This window comes from Artibeus jamaicensis, unplaced genomic scaffold (assembly GCF_021234435.1).
Source record: "Artibeus jamaicensis isolate MK-2021 breed Jamaican fruit bat unplaced genomic scaffold, CSHL_Jam_final contig_490, whole genome shotgun sequence".
NCBI classification, from domain to species: Eukaryota; Metazoa; Chordata; class Mammalia; order Chiroptera; family Phyllostomidae; genus Artibeus; species Artibeus jamaicensis.
The window spans coordinates 16,249,921-16,272,938 of record NW_026521861.1 but is presented as its reverse complement, the minus strand read 5'-3'; the positions used below and the strand labels follow the sequence as shown (position 1 = coordinate 16,272,938).

General features: G+C 50.1%; 1 protein-coding gene across 12 annotated transcripts in view; it reads left to right on the top strand.

Moving 5' to 3' along the window:
* FGFR2 (fibroblast growth factor receptor 2) overlaps positions 1 to 23,018 on the top strand; it is a 97,425-nt gene that overhangs the window by 49,958 nt on the left and 24,449 nt on the right. For 5 of the 12 annotated variants that reach the window (XM_053668412.1, XM_053668410.1, XM_053668404.1 and 2 more), the window contains 3 exons: positions 13,447 to 13,637; positions 14,751 to 14,898; positions 18,201 to 18,404. In XM_053668412.1, coding sequence (XP_053524387.1) covers positions 13,447 to 13,637; positions 14,751 to 14,898; positions 18,201 to 18,404 — 543 coding nt within the window. Of the gene's footprint in view, positions 1 to 13,446; positions 13,638 to 14,750; positions 14,899 to 16,124; positions 16,270 to 18,200; positions 18,405 to 23,018 lie in introns of all 12 variants that reach the window. The other 7 variants (XM_053668414.1, XM_053668411.1, XM_053668405.1 and 4 more) reach the window with 4 other exon arrangements.

Genomic DNA, 23,018 nt, shown 5'->3' with positions numbered 1-23,018 from the left:
AGCAACCTTCAGATACGAGAAGGAACTGGTGATCCACGTGCACTTGGGTGTCAACGTCCTAGAAATGGAACGTTCAGAGAGTGTGTGACTTAGATCTCTCTTCGGGCCTCGTGGATCCTGAATTTGACATGGCAGCGTTTCTATTTAAGGAAAGAAAAATTGGGGGCTGACCGTTCTAAACGCCAAATCCCGAACACAAGTAATTTATTGTGGGAATAGAATAATCGTGCTGTAGCAGTTTGAGGGGATCGCGGCTTCGCTGACAGGCCTACCAGTCATTCCTTGGCCTTGGCCGAGGCCATTCCAGGAGTCTGGAGTCACAGCTCCGCCGCGTCAGCCAGGGGCTCTTGCTCAGAGCAGGTTTTAGGTTGAGTTGTTATGTAAAACATTCAAAAGCCCCTCACTCTACCGCCCCTTTGAGCTTTCTGGCAGCTCATCTCCCTCCAAAGCCCTGGAGTCTCTCGTGGAGTTCAGGCCTGGATTTGAATCGGGCTGCTGAATAATGGAATTGCACTGTCTAATGTTAATCCCCGGGCAGTCGGTCTTGTTGAAAAGAGCGCGTGAGTCAGTGCTGTAATGTACAGGCAGCGCGGAGCGTACGGAGTAACGCAGAGAAAGGCCCGATTATGTCACAAATTTGGGAGCTCGCCCAGCGAGACGTGGGCCAATAATGACACAATGCTGGTTGGGAATATCCATTAAAGCTCAACCCTAATAATTTTCCAAGCCCTGAACCCTCTTTATAAATAGAAGCCAAAAGTCAGTAGAATATGAGACATTTCAGGAAAGATGGAGGTGTGAAATACTCTCATCTTTGCTCAAAACCCCAGTAATTGCTTTGCGAAGCACCAGTAAAGAAAGGATTGAGTTAGCTAAAGAGTCTCATAGACTCCCAGGGCTGGCAATCACTCTGAACATCTCACAGTGGAAACAAAGGGATTCCGGCTTGAGCCAGGAGTCGCTGGGGGCCCCCGGGTCCAAGTTTAATACATGGCTGTGCGGTCACAGCCTCTCAGCTACGTCTCTGTTTCACAGACAATCAGGCCGGACCAGCGTGAGTTCACGTTCTCCGAGGTTTTATTTTTGTTGCTATGATACCTAGGTTTGTGGTTCAGATATGATGAAGCATCGAAACGGGTGAGACCTTTTTATTGAGCTCCTTCCTCGGCGAAGCATTCCCATCAGCACTTTCATGTAGAAGCCGTGTAATTTAAGTGACATCCTTGTGTTCTGGAATTACACGGGACACCATTGTTGTGTGTGAGGGAAGCACTTTGGTTTGAGGGAGCCCTTTAGGAGCCTTGCGTGATCCTCATTAACATGGACACTATTACTTCTCAGCCATTTACTTGCAGGGGAAAATGAGTGTGAAGTTCCTCATTTCGGTAATTGTGGCGATAGTAAAACAGGCTCCGCTCGGAGAGCCGGCTCCGGGAGGTGCGGAGTCTTCCCCCTGGTTTGAAGCACTGGATTCCGGCCAGGGCCCTGCCACCAAGAGGCCGCAACCTTGGATAAGTCATTTCATTTCTGGCTTCCCGATCCTTGTGTATCGAACGTGAGGGACTCACAAACGTTAGTGAAAGACAGCCTGGTATGTGTTGTGGAGAGAGGAGCGGGTCTCTCCGCCCACACTCGGGGGGCAGCAGGCGAATCGGACAGTTCCTTAGCCTTCCTGAGCCTCTTTCCCCTTCCCTGACATTGGAATGATGATACTTATTACCCCTGTGCCATGATGGTTGTCTCAAGGTCCTGGGGCTCCTCTGACAAGCGACTGCAAGCTGGGTGACTCAGAGCAACAGAAATGTGTTCTGTCTCAGTTCTGGAAGCCAGAAATCTGAAGTCAAGTTGTCCCCAGAGCTGGTGCCTTCTGGAGACTCTGAGGGAGAACTGGTTACACGCCTCCCCCAGCTTCCGGTGGCCGGTGGGAGGCTTGCAGGTGCCTCACTTCGGTCTCTGCCCCTGGCGCCCCATGGCCTCTTCTCTGTGTTTGTCTCAAACCTGCCTCCACCTTTCTCTTTAAGGACAGCTGTCACTGGGTTCAGGGCCCACCCCGACCCCAGCATGGACACAGCTGCAGGTCCTTCGTTCCAGGGACCTTGCTGTCTGAACAGGGCCATGTTCTCAGGTTCCAGGTTTAGGGCTTATCTTCTAGGGGTCATAGCTCAACCCACAACCATGGTTATGGGGAATCCGTTGGCTTAACAGATGAAAACACCAAATTGACACCTAGGTGGTCAGCCACTGGTGTCCTCCCTGCCAGACCCGGGTGCTTTTTTCTTTTTGGAAGGTCTGTGGGCATGTTTTTATAAATAACTTTTATTTTCAATTACACTTAACAGATTATTCAATTAGTTTCAAGTGTACAACGTAGTGATTGGACCTTTATATAGCTTACAAAGTCATCACCCCAGTATATCTCGTACCCATCTAACACCAGACATCTTCAGTCATTTTTCTTAGACTCCGTGCAGAGTTTACTAAACCGAATGCCATGTTGGGACTGGCGGGCAGTGACCCACGGCCAGTGTTCGCGTGTCCTGCGGAGGTGTCTGCCTTTGGTCGGTGCGGTCGTCCAGGCTGCCCCTTCAGTCCTGACGGGGTGGCTGGACTTACAGAGGAGGGTCGTAGGTTTCGAGAGCTCCGAGTTCACTGACTTGGCCTCCATCTCCTCCTCTCGCCCCATGTGCAGTTGGGGAAATTCAGGTTTGGGGATGTGGGGGATAAGCGAAGCGCTCAGGATGGGAAGGAGCTCCCGCGCCGGGGCCTCCATCTGGGTTTCCTCAAAGCCTAGATCCACGCTCCGTGGCCACAGGCTGACCACTGTGTTTCAGGTTGGCCATGCTGAGAACCAGTGTCCATTGGCTGCTGCAGTAGGCTCTACAAAGGTCTGCTCTTGCCTCCAGCCCCTGTTCAGCTCTTTGTTTAAAAAAAATAAAAAATAAAAAAGTGGAGGACATGGAAGTGTTCCAAAGGCTGGTTGCTCCTTCTTACTCATAGAATCTTTGCCTTTGAATTAAGAGCTTTTTCCTTGTGGGGTGCCCAGTTCTCCGTATTCCCAGGGACCAAGGTAACTTTGGAGCCAGTTAACTGATCGCTTTCACCTGGATATTTTGGGGGGCAGAGTGCAGTGGAGGTGGGAACGGAACCTCCAGGTTTGCCAAGGGCAGCTGTGCCTTCTCTTCATCTAACTTTCCAGAAATTTGCCCTCCCCGGGGCCAAGAGCTGTAAGTGGCAGACAGCATCTTGGGCGGGGTGGCAGCCACCCCAGGGCCACGCATCCCCTCTGGCTGCATGCAGGTTGCTCCAGCCTCCTCTCCAGCTCAGGCTTGCTCAGTGGCAGACTGTGGACTAGCCCTTGACATAAATCTGCTGTGACTCGGCCCCAGACACAGCCTGAACACTCAAAGGGTCATTCCTGCTCACTTGCTCCTTATGGAAGACCTCTCTCCACATCCTACGTTCTGTCCCATGGTGGCTTCTGGACAAAGCTTCTGTTCCCTGTGTGATGAGGGGTGGCTCACTGGTAGCAGGGACCTGCACCACCATGTAGCAGAGGTTGGCATGCACTGACCGCCTGGCTCTCACCTTCCAAGCTGAGTGCATGTACATTCCCCTTGGAGTCACCCGGCCTCAGCTCCGCAGAGCCCCTGGGGTTCTGAACTTGAAGCATCTTGACCTCCCGACTTCCTGGCCAAGCTTCGTTTGCTTTTTCCATATTCATGATCTCGCCGCCAGATTATTCTTTTCCACATCTCCCTCTGAGTGTAAGACCTAGTGTTTATGCTGATACTCGTTCTGCAAGCCAGCCGTGAAGTCTAGCCGCAGGGAGACAGAGACCCCCTCCACTTCAGCCAGGCCACACAGTGGCCACATCCAGTGCCTCTCTAAAGTGGTGGGCTTGTGGGACCGGAGCTGGGACTGGGTGGGAAGCAAAGTCCTGGTGCCGCTTCTGTGGCTCCAGCCCCATTCCCTGCTTTCCTTTCTGATGAATGCCCCCTCCTCAACCCTCCAGGGGTTCTGCCGTGCTGGATAGCGTCCCCTGGAGGTTCTGGTGGGGGTGACTTGGGAGGACAGTTCCAATTCTCTCTCCATCTGTGCTGCTCTGGCCTTAGAAGTCATGGAACCTGTGAGCCTCAGTCTGTCATCTGTGCAATGGGAGCGATGACACGCTTCCCTTGTAGCCTTTAAATAATAGTACCACGTGGTCGTGGGTGGCTGTCGTTGGGTGGTCCCAGACCTTTTGGATCTCTAGGCTGAGACGCAAGCACATGGCCCAGCCCCGGTTACAGGAGGGAGCATTCCTCTCCTTTCTTCCAGAGATTCAGCACTTCCTTTGGAACCTACTATTGTAATGAGCTTCTGGTTACTACAGAGCAGCTTTTCATACCTGTTTCACAATGGAGGTTCCAGGGGGCAGAAGCTGCCGTTGGGCGTCTGTGTCGCCCCAAGGGCACTGACTGGCACATGAGGGCTTTCCTGCAGGACAGCCAGGCAGAAGTGACCCCTCGTAGGCACTGAGAGAAGGTGGGGCCTGTGGGCGCCATCTGTGGAGTGGAGCGGGCACACGTCGGCCAGTGTGGACGGGGCATGTTAGGACTTTGCAGTATCAGCATTTTAACCCTGTTCTTCAGAAACATCCATTGCCCTCTGCTCCACGGTCAAGGAAGGAGGCTTTATCGATTGCTTTGTGCTCTGGGAGGGAGCCTGGCTGGGGTGGCTGGGTAGCGGGGCTAAGATTTGCCTAATCTTTGACGTTGGTACGGGCAAAGACGGTGTAGAAGTGTTACAGACAAGTTGATGTCCTGCCGAGTTTTGTAAGAAGAGAGTTTTGTCGCTGTACCTGGGAACAATGCAGGTGGGGACTGGGACAGAGAGAGCCGCTGCTGTGGGAGTGTGGGCAGGTGAGCTTGGTGCCGAGATGGAAACTCAGTGACAGCCATCAATCACAGTGCCTGGGAAAGAGCCATGACTCAGTGAGATGTCTCTCAGCGTGCGTTGAATGGAAATAATAGAAACACGGTTTAACGAGTTACTCCCGTTTGGAAATTTGTGGTTCTTAACATATTGCAAATTTTGGAGCAAGAACCTTTCAGAGTTTCTCTCTCATGCAGCTTCTATGGACCGTCGCCTTGATGGGGTGGAGGACCCCATGTGGGATGTGTTACACCCACTCTCGCTGAACCGTGAATGTCGAAATGCCATGGTTGTGTTCTTGCCTTTTCAAAGGATCCGTCCACCAGCGTCCGTTTATGGATTCCCCTTCCTTAGACACCCCGCTGCCCTACTCGAGGTCTCTGTGTTTGGTTTAATTTCACCGTCGTGGAGGAGGGCGGGCATAAATGACCCGATGTTGGGATAGGGATGTGGCCCCAACTTGGAGGGCAGGCGAGTTGGGAAGGGGGCTCCAGGGTCACTGTCATCTTCTACCACTGTGAGGTCAAGTTCAGGCGGGAGGTGGGGAACCAGTGGCTGAACGGAAGGTGGTGGTGTTACTGTGGGGGAGTTTTTCTGTCCTGGGAAGAGATACCCAAGGAGGTGAGAACACCATCGGGCTGTCCGAAGGGAGAGAATAGAGCAGTGCACCGCAGCGGGAATCATCGGTGTTGACGGTATTGTAACAACTAATCCTCTTATCTGTGCAGCACCGTGTACTTCGTCCAGAGCACAGGTGGCCAACACAGGGCCCAAGGGTGGAGTTCTGCCTCCTCCTTGTTTTATCAGGCCCAGCACTTGGTTTCTACCTGGCAGCAGTGCGGAGGTCTCATGTAACTGTTAAGGAGTGGTTGGTTACATTTACACAGTCCTAAAGTTACAGTCAGCCCCTTTGCCAGCAGCCTGCAGGCTGACGTGGCCCCCGGGGAAATGAGTTTGACATCCTTGGCCTCAAGGGTGATATGATAATCAGTTGAGGGAAGCACAGGCTTTGCCCCTCTTAAGAGCTCTCATGTCACGGCACTGAAGACGCAGTACTGCCACATGGGAAGGTGACAAGTAGGGACAGAGAGACACTGGATCTTGATAGAAATTACACTTTTTCTTTCTTTTTCCCTTGTAGGATTTCCTCTTTATAGGATCCTCTCAAATGAGGCCTGTAGGGACTCTGTCCATCCCAAATCCCTGTCCAGATCAAAATGTCAGGTTGTATCGCAGAAAAACAGGCATTGGCTGTTATTCTGGAAGGATCTTTCAGAAGCTGTACCTTATTTGAAAAAGGAAGTCCTTGTTTCGTTTGGTGCTCGTTTGGTGCAGTATGTACTCTGGGCTGAGCTAGAAGGTGAATGATTTAGTCCTTTTCATTTCACATTTTGGCCAAAAGAAACAAAGAAACCTACCCTGGTGTGTGAAGGCATCAGACGGTTCAGCTGGGCATGGGCCTCTCGTGGGCCTCCCGTGGGCTTGGACCGTGAGGGGTGGATTTCAGGTCAGGGCCCTGTGTGAACGAGCTGGGCGACTCTAGAAGCCTGCCTCTGGGTGATGCCTAGTGCTGGGACTGGCTACAGTCACTCTTATTTTCAGGGACTGAGTTTGCCGCTAAGAAAACACATGAGGTTTTGTTGTTACAAGTTCTCCTGCCGTGGCAACCAAAGGGAGGCATTTTTTGTTTGCTCAGATGGGCTGAAAGCTTTTGCTTCTGCTTGAACCACCCCAGGGGCAAAAAAAAAAAAAGACGCAACATTAGCCTGATGGGTTTTTCTAAACTTCCTCTGGAAATAAGAGATTTTATTTTTAAGTGGTGAAAGTTGGTGAAACCCGCCCACAGTAGTGCCGTGGACATCCTTCCATGTCCGTCCATCTGTCTGGACTTCGTTCTCATTTGTGCCCATGTGCTGTTACGTTATGGATACAGTATAATCTATTTCATCGTTCCCCTGTCGGTGGATATTTGGGTCATATTTGGGTCACTGCATTGTTTTGTTTCCCAGGTACAAAGGAGGCTACAAGGTCAAGTTTGTACACACCCCTTGGTTGGGCGTCGGGGTGAATATTTTTCCTAGGACAGATTTGTGGAGATGGACTAAGTGGGTTCATTTTCATAGATATCAGTGAAGCATCTGCAACTTAAAGACCTTTGTTCTGTGCGCTGATGTCTTTGAGGTCTCCCCAGGGGTTTGGTTCTTTGCAAATCCTTTGAGAGGAGGTACTCTAATTCCATGTTCAGCTGGTAACCTCAGGGTTGGTTTAATTCCTGCCTGTTCTGTTTTTTTTTGTGAAAACTCTTCCCATGGAGAACCCCAGCTCTGCAGACACCAACTGATACATCTTGCATTCCTGAAAGATGTTGCATCCCCTGCAGCAAAAGGTGGTGGTAGGGGGGCTGAGGCTCTGGCAGGCAGCCCCCCAGGTCGCCACCCTCAGCTGTGTTTGCCTCATCTCCTCAGGTGGGAGCCTGCGGCCACCACCTCCTGAGTTTTACATCAGGGAAAACCAAGCACAATATAGGGAGGGACCTGGTGTCGGGGAGAGCACGCTCTCATTTGGTAAACTGGACAATGTAAATACACTTAACTAATTGGGAGGGCAGGTTTGCCGTGACCCTAGGAATATATCTTGCTCACTCTGTGGTGCGTATTTGTCACCTTTGCCATGTCTCTCTCTCTCTTTTTTAAAGATTTTTTTTAATACTTAGAGACAGGGAAGGAAGGGAGTAAGGGGGAGGAACATCAGTTGGTTGCGTCTCCCATGTGCCCTGATGGGGACCTGGTCTGCAGCCTAGGCAAGTGCCCTGACTGGGAGTTGAACCAGCGACCTTTCACTGTGCAGGGCAGTGCTCAACCAACTGAGCCTCGCCGGGCAGGGCTGTCTCTCTCTGTCTTTTTAAAAATTACTTTTATGGCAGAATGTACCTAATATAAAGGTATATGTTCCTGATATAAAATGTTCCGTTTTAACCATTTTCAAGTGTACAGTTCAGTGGTGTTAAGGACATTCACGTGACTGTGTGGCCATCCACACTCTCTATCCCCAGAGCTTCCGCTCATCCACAAAGGAAGGGCATCTTTGAACCTGGGTTTGGCGTAGTAACTGTGTGGTCACCAAAGAGTCTGCAGCTCCAGTTTAACTTTTTGAAGGCACAGCACTCAGGGCATCGCAGACCTTTGGGGTGTAAATAACACACAGCCGTGCCCCTATAATTTGCCCAAGAGGACCTAAATTGATACCCAACTGGAAGAAGCCACTCAGCCCCCAGCCAAATAATACAGCCTATGACATTAATGAGGGAAGGCACTTTGCTTCCCGGCTGTGGCTTTCCCGACGCCCTGCCTCATTGAGCAAGCACAAAGGAATCAGCAGTGTTTGGCTTCTAGCATTTCACAGGGTGCAGCCTCCATAAGTCACTGAGGGACTTCAGTGTCCGAGGGAGGACACTTCCAGGTGCTCCAGACCAGTGCGTTTCTCAGACTTTGCTCTCCGTGCTGAAACACCTGTGTGTTGGAGGCAGCTGGACTCCCAGGTCAATTCCACAAGACTTTCCAGAATCAGGTGTCCAGGCAGGAAGAAGATGAGACCAAGCCTAGGATGGAGAAAGACCAGCAAACCAGTCAGTTGCTACAAAAATGCCCTTTTCCTTAAAACAAAAAACAAACAAACAAACAAAAAACAAAAATGCAGGTGCTCAGCATCCCAACCCACTCGTGTGTTCTAGAAGGTGACAAGCCAGAAATCTCTGGGTGGGTACTTTGACTCATTTCTGAAAGCTGGGGCTCCTCCTCATCCTATATCCTAACTTCATCTTTTTCTCCTGATCGTTTTTTGTTCTGGCCTCCTTTGGTGCCAGTCTCTAGAGGCTGGAGAAGGTTTAGGGAAAGCCAAACTCAGAGCCCAGCTAGATTAGCCTGTCTGGTTTGAGTGCAGAGGGCAGAGGCTTGATAAGGCAATGAACTCATTCTACTAATTGTAGTTAGCAGGAGGTCTTTAGCAGGTTCCCGGGATCCTCAAACTTCAGAGGGCTGTGAGGGGCCGCTCCTAAAAGCCATGCCTCCTGCTAACTCGTTTAGTGTATTTTTTGTGCAACAAAAGCAACCACCTTGTACTCTGGAGAAGGGGAAAAAAAACCGCTGGGCTTTAGAGGCTTTAGAAAAAGAATTCTTGGTGGTTCTCACTTATCCTCCAAATTGCAGCCCCTTGGAGTTGCTAAGAAACCACTCTTTTAGAGGAAGGGTAATTAAATTTTGGTTTTAATTTAAAGACAGGGCGGGCCAAGTTCTCCGAGCCCCTTGAATGAATGGGTGTCCAAGAGCAGGAGACTGGCTGTTACCTGATCGATACTGGGCACTCGGTGTGACTCCAGCCTCTCGGAGTTTTCCTGCCAGACAGACAGCTTTGAAATGGCTCTTTGTGGCCAGCACCACTTCCCTGTTTGGGGAGAGATAGTTAAGAGGAACGGTGTGTGCTGGGAAAGCAGCGACTCGGCTGGATTAATTTACAGGTGTAATTTAAGAACCCGGTTCTCCTTCTGACCCTGGGACCTGTGGACATGAGGCCTCTCTGCTCGCTGGACATTTTTTTATGGCCTTTGCTGTGTCAGAGCAAAAGTTGTAGATCTCTTATGAGCAAACATGTTATGTCCAGAGGAGGACTGGCATGTCGTAAAGTTTCAATGGTCAATTAACAATGATTTATTCTTTGTCACTCAGGAATTTTTCTCCACCTCTCTCTCTCTCTCTCTCTCTCTCAGCAGGACTTGAGAGAGTAGGTCTTGATATGTAGACTCTAAGCAGCTGGGCTTCTGCTTTAGCAAAGTGGATTCATTTGGAGCACTTGACAAAAGGGGGTGAGAGGACGCGGGGGAGAGAATTTTTTTCCAGCACTCAGTCTGTGTTTACTACGCATTTATTTGGTGGAACCTCATTCCAGCCGTGCAGCCAACTGTCCCATGGGCAGCGGCCGCGCCCTTCAGGCTGCTTTCCACTCTGTCTCAGTTTGGAATTCACGCAGGGCCCTTAGAATCACTGCTTCAACGGCTCCCATCCTCCTTGGTCCAGGGACCATGCATCTGCAACCTGCAGGACTCAGAGTGTATGTTTTTAAAAACTGCAGTCAAGACATCAGCTTCTCTGTTTGCCATATATTTATTTCACTCCCCTGTAAAAAGAAAAATGTGTTTTCTATAATAGCTGAGAGTTAAGCGTGCTGTAGGAGAACCTTGCCCAAAACTGTAAATCCTGGTGGAGAAAGATGGGATTTTTGTTATCACACGGAAGCACCAGAGATGAGCAGGCTCCGGGTTTGATTCTCTCACCCAGAGGTATAATTCATTGACCAGTTTTTTTCTATCAGCCTGCTGCCCCCAAGCATGGCAAGCCTGAGGGGTTCAGTTTGCCCAGGGCCTTGTGAGGTTCTGGGAGGCACCTTAGCTGTTGGAGGACCTTCGCGCCCCCAGCCACGGGTGCCGCCGCTCTGCCCGCCTCCGCAGGACCTGCTGCCCAGCCAGCTCCCCCAGATGCTGGCTGCACCCCACGTTCACCCCAGTTTTTTGGAAGCTAAAATGGGAGTCCAGGTGCTGTCATCCCCTACCGCTGATGGCTGTTCTGAACGGTCTGATGGACACGGAGGAAGAGCCAGTGCTGGAGGATTTTGGGAAGAGGAGCTCCGTGCTCCGCAGAAGCTGGCACCTGGGACCTTTTCCAAGATGTTCAGGGCAGAGAATAAGGTTGCAACGGAAATCAAAGCCTGATGTGGAGAAACGAAACATGAGGCCTACTGACTTTTTAAAAACATTTTAAATAACATTCTCTAAGGTTTCATTTTATACCGAAGGCAGCTGTAATAAGTTTTGGAAGACGGTGTAAGGTTTCGATTACAGAGGGATCCCCCTTACAGTTTCTGTACCCGAAGTGAGAAAGGGCTGAGGGGGGAGGACAGGGGTTCAGAGGTTATTTTGTAGCAGGTGAGACAGTTTGAAAGGATGAATTCAAGACTGCAAGCAGGCAGCATTCGGGTGTGCTGTAATTTGCAAATGCAACAGCATTAAACCATCGCAAAGTTTTTTTTTTCCCTCTTCACATAGCTCGAATAGCAATAACTTAATAACTAGAGCTCAGCAACACGGTGAGCACAAGTGGAACAAGACTGCGGCCCTGTAGCGGGCCCTGTCAGGGCTGCCCCAGCGACTCAACACCCTGCTGAGGGCTGGCTCAGGCTGGGGCATTGGGCCGGATGAAAGCGCCCATTGTTCACGGGGCATCGTGACTCGGTATTACATGCACAGTGTTTGCTTGTGAAAAGATCTGTTCGAAACAAGTATGTTTAAGAAAGACGATGTGGTTTGAAATTCCGTTGATCTGGCTTATGACATTTAAGATTTTATAGTGCCTTTGTTTCTAAGGATAAATATTTAGGTCTACTGTAAATATTTGTATTTGAGCACGCAAACACGTGGCACGAAAGTGGAAAACGGGGCCAGAGGGTGGATGGGGACCTCAAATTCACTTCTCTGTGGGAAGGCGTAAGCCACCCGCCTATTTCACAGGTACAGAGGCATAGTTTGTCCACTTGGCTGGCAGTATCCAGCCCAGGGGACAGCCCCCCTCATGCTGCTTAGTGTCTTGGGAGAAGGAGGGTGTGTATGTTCTTAACCTCTGTGATTCTCACGTGGATGGGGTGAGCCAGGGTGGACGTGGACCTCCGTCCCTGCCAGCCCTAAGCCAGCCCGTCTCCCCAGGCCTGACCAGGAGGCTCATGGCGGCTCATTCCTGGGATGCTGTGTTCGCCAAAGCGTGAGAGTTTCTGGTGATGTTTGAAGGGATCCCAGCTCTGCAACTTGCTGCCTGCAAGATGTAGGAGTCTCACCTTCTGGGTTCTTCGTTCAGCTTATCCAGGCGATGGTATTGGGGCAAATGAATGACACTTCCAGGGCTCTTCGATCCTTATCTTTTTAATGTGAAAATGTAGGTAGGCATCTGCGAAGTGATGGGAGATTCTGGAATGCAAGAGCCTTTTCTTTTCCTTTTTTTTTTTTTTTTAAGTTTTTAAAGACCAGCAACAGGCTTATGCAGTAAAATCAATTTGCATATGGTCTGGCTCTTGTCCAACAAATTCCACTGAGTGACATTTTAATCTGAAAGGCTCCAACCTAGAAAGGCTTAGATATCTATCACTCAGAGTCGCTGTTCCCAGGCCAGTACACGGGGAGGCCAGGTGCAGCGGGGAGACAACCTTGGTGTGTTGGCCGGGGGAAGATCTCTTCACTTCCCCTGGAGGTTTTTGAAGTGGAGGTTAAAGGCAGTGGTACCCACTCCCTGGCAAGGAAGAGAAGGAGGGAGGCTGGTACCTGCAGGTGTGTGGGGATGGGCTGATGTGTGTGAACGTGGATGGTCAGTTGGGTTGGTTGGTTGGCTGTTGACCCCGCTGCCACGCGGGAAGCTTCCTGTTAGTTTGTAGTGAGGGTGCCTTGTGGGCCAGGTCGCACAGCTGTCTGGTCTGGCACTTGGTCCTTGGGAGCCCTGATTTTAGGGGCTCTCGTAGCAGGGGCTCCTCGCAGCAGGACTCAGCACCAGGATTTCCACAGAGGCCACCTGTACATCAGAGAGGGACCTTTGTAGATGTAAGACTAGAGCTGGTATGCCTTGTGGAGAGGCTTTCCAAAGAAGGGGGTGGGGAGAGAGAGGTGTCAGACAACCAAGGGTGAGAAGCAGCCGCCAGCCCGGCCCGCATGGGGCCTCCTTCAAGCCTGTCTGCAGCGCTGCCTGCCGGGACTTGGGAACTGGTGTCTCTTTATGCATTTCATTCGGTGCCACATCTGAATAAACCAAGGACTGCTTACTCGTGCATCTAGCACTTGGCACACAGTAACACTTAATATTTATCAAGGAAGTGACTGGAGGGGAAAAAAAGAATGAATAGAGCAAATTGCACAGCAAAGACAGAAAACCGTTGTTCCTTTGGTCTATTCATAACCTTGGGCTTTAGCTTTTAGTGTTTTTTTTTTTAACACAAGTGATAAACGTCATCTCAGAGCATCTTAGAAATGTATTGGGAGCCATGTGTGTATAGGAGCCACTTTTGGTATTCGGGGTGATGTTAATTAAAGTAAGTCTTGTCTCTTGCTGGTGATGTTAAGCGTATGGTCAAGGTGAGTTTCTGATATTTTCCCCAACAGCGTGAGTGGAGAGGTACCGGTACCCCTGCCATTCTTTTCTGGATTGTCAAAATAAAATTTTTTCCCTTGCTCATTAGGTGACCTTGGGCTACCAACAATTGAGATATAATACGTTCTTTCCTCAGTTTTCTAAATAAGTGCTCTTTATACTAGGGTCGCTCTCTCACAGTTTCCTTTGAAGTCATTTTTTTTTGTTTTGCGTTGGGTGGCCGTGTTATTTCAAAGGAGTCAGCCAGCAGACTCCAGACCTTTTTGGCTTGAGTTCACAAACAGCCTTCTGGACAACACAGCTTATTTATTCACCCCACCCCCACCCCCACTTCCCCTCTCCTCCCTCTGTCCTCCAGAGCGATCACCACACCGGCCTATCCTCCAAGCCGGACTGCCTGCCAATGCCTCCACCGTGGTTGGAGGGGACGTGGAGTTCGTCTGCAAAGTTTACAGTGATGCCCAGCCCCACATTCAGTGGATCAAACACGTGGAAAAGAATGGCAGTAAATATGGGCCTGATGGGCTGCCCTATCTCAAGGTTCTGAAGGTGAGCACTTTCTGGAGCCGAAGGGACCCCTGACGGAGGGGGGTCTCCCGAAAGGGTTGGGTCACGGGTTCCTCAATTTCCTGTTGAATTTGAGAGATGACAACCCTTTTGTTTGACCGGCCAGCATAGAGTGTGTTGGGGAAGTCAGAGATCATGAGGCTTGCTAGTAGAAATTCAGAAGGGAGCTTCAGGGTGGTGGAGGGGACTGCTGGAGTTGGGGTCAGAATAGTTCAGTTATTTGTCAGCCCTGAGAGCTTTGGGGAGATGTGCAGGCTCAGCTGCCCATCTATAAAAGTGGGGATTGTGATTATGGTCTCCCCTCCAGGGCTAGCCTGCAGGGTAAACAGGAGGGAGTGGCCAGAAAGAACTTTGTAAACTCCAGGCGTAGGACTGATGTTTATTGCAAATGCTGATGTTTTTTTTCCTTTAATGTGACATTAGGATCAAATGTTCATAGCCACCTTTTAGAAACAATGTAGATTTTCCTTTTCAAAGAAATCCCTTAACCATTGAAATTCATTCACATGCTATTTAGACACTTTAGAAGGTGGTTGTGAACCTATGAAATGTCACACAAGGAGAACGTCTCCTTGCATTTCTTACTCGTTCCTCGCAAGTCCCGGTTTTAACAGCATCAGCCTCTTTATTTTTTAGATCTGTCTTGCTGTTGAGGATGGTGATAGCAAGCTAAGCCTGTACCACGTCTTAGGCCTCTCCCACACTTGTCTCCCACATTGAGTCGCTCATTGAGAAGACCCTAGAAAGAACAGCTTTCCAATAAAACCATAGGTGGTTCAACTAACAACGCTCCACTCACAAGGTGTTCTCTGCAGCTGAGAACATTCAGGGTGCAAAGAGTGGGGGGAGAAGGTGACTAACTCGGGGGACTGCTAACCCCTTCTAGGTGTCAATCACAGCCTTTCACCCCTCTCCACCGGGTTGCTTCTGTTGTCCACCGTTAACTCACATCGTTCTTCTGAAACCCGTAGCCCTTCCATACTGCTGTCGACACATAATGGAAGTTGTTTTCTTGTGGTGTGTTGGTGGTGGGACCCTAGACAGGGCAAAGTCCTTCCTGGTTGGCCGTTATATTGTTCTCTGTGTCTGTTCCAGCACTCGGGGATAAATAGTTCCAATGCAGAAGTGCTGGCTCTGTTCAATGTGACTGAGGCCGACGCGGGGGAGTATATATGTAAGGTCTCCAATTATATAGGGCAGGCCAACCAGTCTGCCTGGCTCACTGTCCTGCCCAAACAGCAAGGTAACAACGTTTTTGTTTTTTGGTTTTTTGTTTTTGTTTTTTTAATAAGAAGGCTGGATATAGAAGCTGGAAAGACTTGGTGCTTTGGGAGACTGCAGGCAGCTTGTAGGATGACTCTGTGGACTTGGTATATTCATCATAATCTTCCTTTGGTGATGCAGCTGGTGTACGGCCAGCCGCCATGGAAAAATGCCCACGATGTTCCAAGTGCTTGCTCTAATCTCTTCTAGAGGTTACCCTCTGCCCACCCCCACCCAGTGTTTAAGTCATTCCTTCCAGTACATCGTGTTTGGGCCACACAGTTCCCATCATTACTGCCCGTAAACGCCATTTGAAGCACTCGCCTGCGTGCCTCTTGAGTCTGTGCTGTTTCACCTCAGCAGAACTCGTGCCGCCTCGTGCCCCCAGGTTTTAGAGAAATGCTGGCATGGTCCGACAAGGCATCGTTTCCTTGGCTTTGTAACTGATAACTGATCAGATGCTGCCTTTGACCTTGCCGTCTCCGATTTGGGGGTAGTCCACTTAATGGACGTGCAGCCGAAGGTATGGAAGGCAGCAGGTCCACTTTCTTAGTTTGTCATGATCATGCTCAAGTGCTGACGTTCAAAAAAAGGAGGAAGAAAGCTCAGTTCCTTGGGCACCAAGATCGAGCCTTCTTGCATTTTGTTTCAACGCAGCACCTGTTGCGGTGGTTACCCAGGAATAAAAGTAACTGGAGCCTGGTAACCACGGCGGCCTCCTACCCTGGCCGGTGCCCACGGGGCCAGAGGGGTGTGCAGGGGGTCCACCAGGACTCCCCTGCTGGATTTTGACAACACAGTTACTGCAGCAGGCCCATCTTTTTCTCAGGGTGGGAGTCTGCAGCCCAAAGAGCCAGGACCCAACGTGGACTTTGGGGTGCTCTACTTCTGGAAAGCCACCCCAAGTCCAAAGCAGAGCAAAGCCACGGCCCAGCGAACACATCTCTGTGGGCTGATTTTTCCATGTGTTTGATTGCATGCCTATCTAGGTGGTAAAGCTGGTGTGGTGACGGGCCTGTGCAGGTGAAGCTGCTCCGTGTCGCTCAGTGTCTTTCGGTTGTGGGCTTTGTGGATGGGCTGCGATCGGAATCTGCCCGCGGCCAGCACCCACCGGAGCCCCTGGTGCGACGCCTCGTGGTTCCGTGGCCCCCTCCACAATCATTCCTGTGTCCTCTAGCTGTGTCTCTTGCTTCCCTTGTTTTCTAGGCTGCCGGTGTTAATACCACGGACAAAGAAATTGAGGTTCTCTATATTCGGAATGTAACTTTTGAGGATGCTGGGGAATATACGTGCTTGGCGGGTAATTCTATTGGGATATCCTTTCACTCTGCATGGTTGACAGTTCTGCCAGGTATATACTGCTCTTTCTCTCCATGGTTTTTTTTCCTTTTCTTGGTTGATTGCCGTAAAATTAACACAGCTTCTGTTCTCAGAAATGGCCCCTTTTATCCTTGCATAAAGATTTTAAAAAATGTTTAAAACCATCCCCTAGGGATAGAAATGTTGCCTTGGAAATTCAGTTACAATGTGACCCCATACTCCCATTTATGATGGAACAAAATGTCACCCTGAAAACCCAAAGGGACCTCGTATTTTCAGTGAGTCACTGAGTCAATGTCTAAATTCGCCCATCCCCAGTTCTCTTAAGAAGTTGAAATTACTTTGTAAACTTCAAAGTAATCTTTGCGCATTTCAAATTCCATTTTGCTAAACTGCCCTATGTATTTTTACTCCACTTTCCATTTTTAGTGAGATGTAAATAGTCAGATGGATGTCGAGGTGCCCTGGGAGAGACTCTCCCAGGTGTAGGGTGTACAGAAGCAGTGTGGTACCTACCTTGGGAATTGGTGGCTTGCTGCATGTGGCAATAGAACGGGCTGTCAGTTTGCTTGTGCTGCAGGGCATGCGCTTGCCTTCTTGGGCTTGATGTTATTTCTGCCCTGCAGAGAAATCAACATCAGTGAAGCCCTGTTGCCTAAATATTGCTGCTGTCTGAATCTTTAACCGATATCTCCATCCTGGTCAAACATTCTTGCAAATCACTGTCTGCTTTGATGTACCTGCCTCTCTGTCATTGCCATTGTGAAACTGCTTAGACTGTGGTACGCTAGCTCCTTATGTTGCCCTCCAGTCATGAATGCCTTATTTTTAGAGTACGGTACCTACCTGCATGCTTATTTTATATGTCGTAAAAGTAAATGGATCATTTTATTTTGTGCTGTGCTGCTAAAAGTTTTGACTGTCTTGCAAGCATTGTTCTGAATAAGACGTGTAAGCTTTAAATAATACCATTGCATCTATTTTTTTGTCTTGTCATGAATCTGCCATGTGAGTATCTGCTTTGAGACAGTGAGATGCCTCTTACTTGCTTTTACTGGCTGTACTGCGTCCTGCAGGTGCCTGGTTGGCACTCCTTCGCCAGGGTGTCTGCCCGACAGTACCAGCCCGTTAACTAAGAATGCAGTTTGAGAAAAATACTGTTTGGACATTCACTGCTTATATAGATTGACCATTGAGGACTAAGGAGGGAGAAGACTTTATTGGAAGTTGATGTAAGAATGTGCTAACTTGAGTAATTTTACTCACATGTAATACCATGTCTATTTTTTCTTTAGAAGTTGAGATGTATCAGTATAACCAGATACACAAAAATTTTAATAGGTATTAAGAAATATTACCACTTACAGTGCAAACATAACGATTCTATATTATAAGCAATTCCGTCTTCACATGAAATGAATGCATTTGTTTATTAAAGAATTGGACACTTTTGGGGGCCAACCTCTAGATGAATATTTTATGTCGTATGGAACTGTGTTCATCTCTGGTAAACCAGCCTGTCCCTTCGGGAACAAAGTGGACATTGTTCACATTTAAGAATGTGGTCTGCTCAGGGACCAGTGTGGAACACAGTCCGTTATTGTGGGTGTGGCTGGCTGTCCTATTCTGCCCAATGTCTGTGGTCTCCTAGTCTGTCTGCCCTTTGTGCCCGGTGGCAGCTGACCCATCCCTATCCCTGGGACGCAGAGGCCCTCCAAGGCTGTAGACAGTGGCCGCCTGGGCCCTGGGGGCGGAGCGAGGAGCCCCGGGTCGTCCATCTTCACTGTGGAGCGGCACACGGCCAGCCCAGGCCTGTGCTCCTAGCACTGAGTTGTCAGGAAGCCTGTCCTTGGGGGAATGCTCATTACTGTCCAATTCCTTCAGTTGTGCCAGGATGCACCCACCCGGCGTCCTAACTCTGTGGCCTGCTTCTCTGTTCCACCCCTGTGACCTGCAATCTAGCGCCTGTCAGAGAAAAGGAGATCCCAGCCTCCCCAGACTACCTGGAGATAGCCATTTACTGCATAGGGGTCTTCTTAATCGCCTGCATGGTGGTGATCGTCATTGTGTGCCGGATGAAGACCACCACCAAGAAGCCGGACTTCAGCAGCCAGCCGGCCGTGCACAAGCTCACCAAGCGCATCCCCTTGCGGAGACAGGTAACAGAAAGTAGATAAAGAGTTTGAAGAAATTTACTCCTCCCGCACGCCCCAGCCAGCTCTTGGGTCTGTCCCTGTGCTTTGATGCCCCCTGCATCTTGGAGCTTCATGGAGTGAGCGGTTCCAACGTGCTTTCTTGTGACCATCTGATCGATTAGTGTTTGGAGCGGAGCTGGGAGAGTCAAGCACTGACACTTCAGCTGGGTCGGTGGAGTCAAGTTGCCAGGGCAGGAAAGCGCAGGGGTGTGAGATTCGGAGGGCGAATCAGCAGGACTGGGAATAACACAGAGGCAGGGGCTTGTGTGTTTGATGAGACTTAAGAGCAGCGTCTCTGTGAAGCATGGCCACTTGTGTCCCCTGTGATCTAATGCTTGTTTGCTTGTTTGTTTGTTTGTTTTTGAGACAGGTTTATGTCACTAGTTGGAAAGGGAAGGACTCAAGGTTTTTGTTTGTTTGTTTGACTTATTTCTTTTTAAGTCAAGGTCAGAAACCTGTGCCCCAAACTGAATTTTGGCTCCACTGCTCTGATTCTTAAAATCGAACTGGATGCGTGTATTAATTAGGTTGTTGGTCACCTACAAGCGTGGCTGCAGTTTGGCGCTGGGCTGATTCCTGTACTGAACAGGCAGCAGATTTGTCAGCAACCTCCTGCTTGGGCTTTGGTGGTTCCTTTTCGCTTATATGTGCCTCCAGACTGGTTCGACTTTGCTTTGCGGAGATGGAGGAAGATACTGAGTCTGGACCTGTGCCGGAGACAAAGCCCTGTGAAGGCGATGGGGCAGGAAATACGGTCTCTGCTCCCTGTCCAGGAGGGTGGAAGCGAAAGATGTGAAAGCAAAGTGTTTACAAAACAATTTGGAACTTGGTTCCGATAAAGGTCTTTCTTTTCCATTCTTTTTTTTTTTAATCAGCAAGTAAAATGGCTAACACACTGGCTCTGATTCAGTGGTTTATTTCGGTAGAACTTACAGGGTGATTGATAAAATTGTAGGGTCTTTCGTCTCAGCCAGGAATCTGCATTTTATGCAAGACCAGGTGATTCTGCAGTGGACTTGGAGAAACTGGGTTCACCCCAGCCCTGCCCCTCCTGGGACTTGAGGTGGCCATGCCGTCTTTTGGACGAGGCATTACGCAGGATGAGGGACCAGACGGGCAGTGGCAGTTCTGGCACGGAGCTGGCTGTTCTCAACCCCGGCGCAGACTCTGGGCTGAATGGGCCCTTGTTGACTTCTCTGAAGCCAAGTTTCGAGCAGGTCTTTCTCCGTGGGAGCGGAGGGCAGCCCTTGGAGTGTGGGTCAGGTGCAGGCGATGCTCAAGTTGTGTTAAGGAGGAGGGGAAAGGGGTCCCCGGGGAGCCCCCCACAGCCAGGAATGCCATCGTTTTTAAAACGACACCTCTGTCTCTCCTGAGGCCAGGAATGCAGTGAGGGGCCCCTTGCCTCACTCTGGGAGAGTTCAGTCCTGAGGGGCCGTCAGCATGGCCAGTGGTCATGGTGCCCCTGTCCACCCTTCCCTTTCTGGTGGCCGCTGGGCCATTCTGATAGCCATCATCACGAGCCCTGGCCTTGCAGGTAGAAAGAGGAGGGGTGTGCCCATCTGTACCAGTATCGTCTCCTAACGGGAAAAGGCTGCCTTCAGGAGGAAACCTGTGAGCGGTGGAGCCAGACCACTGTCTCAATTATTTTATCATTTTTTCCCTGCCTCTGTCAAAATGCTCTCCTTTTTGCTTAGTGTAAAAGAGGCAGATGCCCTTCAGATCCCCTTGACCCAACCCCGGGCCTTGTGTCATGTCTGTCTCCACCTCAGTCGGTCACTTTGCCACCCCCCCACGGAAGCTGAGGGTTCCCCTCCCTGCTTTCTCCCTCCCTCCTGCCTTTTTGCGTCACGACTCTCCAAGTGCTTGGTCTCTCCCGGGCTCCATGTGAGGACGTGGCCTGGGACCTTCGCCAAGAGCTTCGAGGTTATGGGGCGGTGGAGGATCCGTTTGAAACATAACTGCTCATGTCTCAGTGGGATCAGGTCCTATGCGCAAAGCAGAGGAAAGTGGGCAGATTCCGGTCCCCCAGAGGAGCACACCTCTGGGGGGGTCCTTGTGTTTGGGGGAGCACATCTCGGCCCCTCCTGTGTGTCCACATGGGATGCGCGACTCCTCACAAAGAGCACTCGGTCAGTAAGCACGGTCCCTTTGGTGGAGAGAGGGAGATGCCTATCGGGTATCTGGATAAAAGAGGTTATTGGACTGTGGCTGGATTGAAATCCCCAGAAAGGCCGGCAGATGCGTTGATGAAAGAGAAAATACCACCGGGATGCCAAGCGTACCTTAACCTGGCGACAGGTGAGCCTGTAATCAGATGCCTTGAGGATGGCTTGTCCCTAGACATCGATGAGGCGGCTTGTCTTGCCGCGTTTGCCCACCCCCGCCCCCCATCACACAGGCTGTGTTCTGGGCGTTTGTGGCGGAGTCTGAATTCCATCTTCTTGGCCCTGACCCGCGCCCCTCCCCGACACGCAGCAGACAGCATTTCACTCAACTCAGTCAGTTAATTGTTTTCACAACAAGAGAATTTTCTTTTTTCCTTGATTCCATTGTGAGTTTTTCCTTCTTGGCATTTACTAATCTGCACTGAATTCACCGGGACAGACATTTCAGTTTATTCTTTGTCAAAAGTCTTTTTCTTCATTATCAAGGAAGAGATTCCTTGTGATCATTTCCCAGTCACCATGGGCTTTTTGAAACCCTCAATGGCCTATGGCACTTGGAGAAAGAAACAACTTTTTGGTGGGGTGCGGGGTGGCACGTGGCAGCTTTCTGTGAACCCACAGGCAGTGCTGGGGCTCCAGCTACTCGTGCCTCTGCCCCCTCCCCTTCGCCACTGGCATGGGCAGGGGCCCAGCAAGAGCCGGCCGGGTGTGGGCTGCAAGTGGGCAGCGTGGCCCTTGCAAAGCAGCCCCTGCACATCCATGGGTTAGAGACAGGGCTTCACTTTCCATGTTTCACGCAAATCAGTTAGGGGGTTATGGGGGGTGCAAGGGACCTGGAGGCCTTTGTGCAGAAGGCATGTGGTGGGCTGGGTCCGTTGCATTGGTTTTTCAGTGGGTACCACAGGGTCTTTCTCTGGGGCCAGAGGTTTCCATAGGGCGGGGCAGAGACTGAACTGTCTCCACGGACAGAGAAACCCATCTGCGGGGGGAGGAGACACACGCATGCGTGCAGGGCATTGGCGTCTCAGAAGGGGCTTTAGGTATTTTTTTTGTCCCCCAGACTTCAGTGTCACCTTTTGGTTGCTGATACAGTAGGTTGAAAACCAGGGAAGACTCAAGGGCAATCAAGGTCATGTTTTATAACAAATCACTTGAGGCCAGTAGTACATTCCCAAGGGCATCAGGAGTAGGACCAAGGTGAAGCGGGGTCAGCGCATGTGATTCAGGAGCCAGTTCTTAGGGTTGTGTGTTAATGGTTATTAAATACACCAAGTTCCGTGAGGGGCCGTTTTACTTCTAGAAGCTCATTTACGGCTTAGCAACTAAATGTCGTGATCTCGGACCATGTCCTGTATTTCAGTCGATCAAATGGTCTAATGAAAGCTCGCCGGCTCCAGAAAACATTCAGGTAATGAGCGTGGTCATGGATGGCTTCACTGGGAATCTGGCCTTTCCTGTGGGCGCCTCGCCCTGCCTGGCCCCCAGGAGGCTGTGCTCTCGGCCTTGGAAAGAACTTGACTAAGAATTGACCTGGAGTTTGGCTGATGTGATCTTCTAGGAAAAGCCAGTCTGCCTAGCACATGGGAGCCATCACTCTGATAGGTTCACTGTGGGTCCTGGACGAGGCAGAGACCCAGGAACAGAGAAAAGCCAGTGTCTGGTGAACTATTTAATCACCTACATTTTGTGAGAGCGGGGAGACATCCAAGCCCAGTGACTCCTTGAACCTTTATGTCAGTCACCTGGCTGAAAGTGGGGAGAGCCTTTGGTTTGTTTGGCTGGGGCAGGGGAGTGGTGGGCAGGGCTCAGGGGAAACACGTATAGTCCAGAGCCTTACATTCTTGTTGGGGAACTTGGATCTCCAGCCTGAGTCGAGTTTCTGTGGCCAGTGGGGTCTGGGGACATTGGTCAGTCCTCGGGGGTAAATACACAAACATTCATCACCCCTCTCCCTGGCATCTCTGCTTCTGCTGGACCTCAGCGAGGTCCCTGCTGGCTGCTCTTTCTGATCTAGTACAAAGAGGTAACACAGTTTCTTGGTGGCCCTTTAAAAAGAAAAGAAAAGCAAAAAAAAAACCCACTTCCTTGCTTAATCTCCCATATGTACTGTGGAAATACACAAAAAGCACACTTAGTTAAAAGCTTGATTTATGGCGCATGGTAAAGAGGTTCCGGAAAGCAAAGGAGCCAAGGTGAGCCTGAAATGCATGCTGAGCAAGTGCCAGCCGGGATCTGGGAGTGGGAAGACAGTTTGTTTCAGAGTGTTAGCGTTTGTTGTTTATAAATAACTTCATTATCACCACCAATGGAATATTTTTAAATTAGATAAACAGGAAACCCTGGAATTGAAAAAGAGTATCTGACAGGGAAGATGATGACTTTGTGCAAGAGAAAAAGAAAAGAAAGTGATCATCGGATAG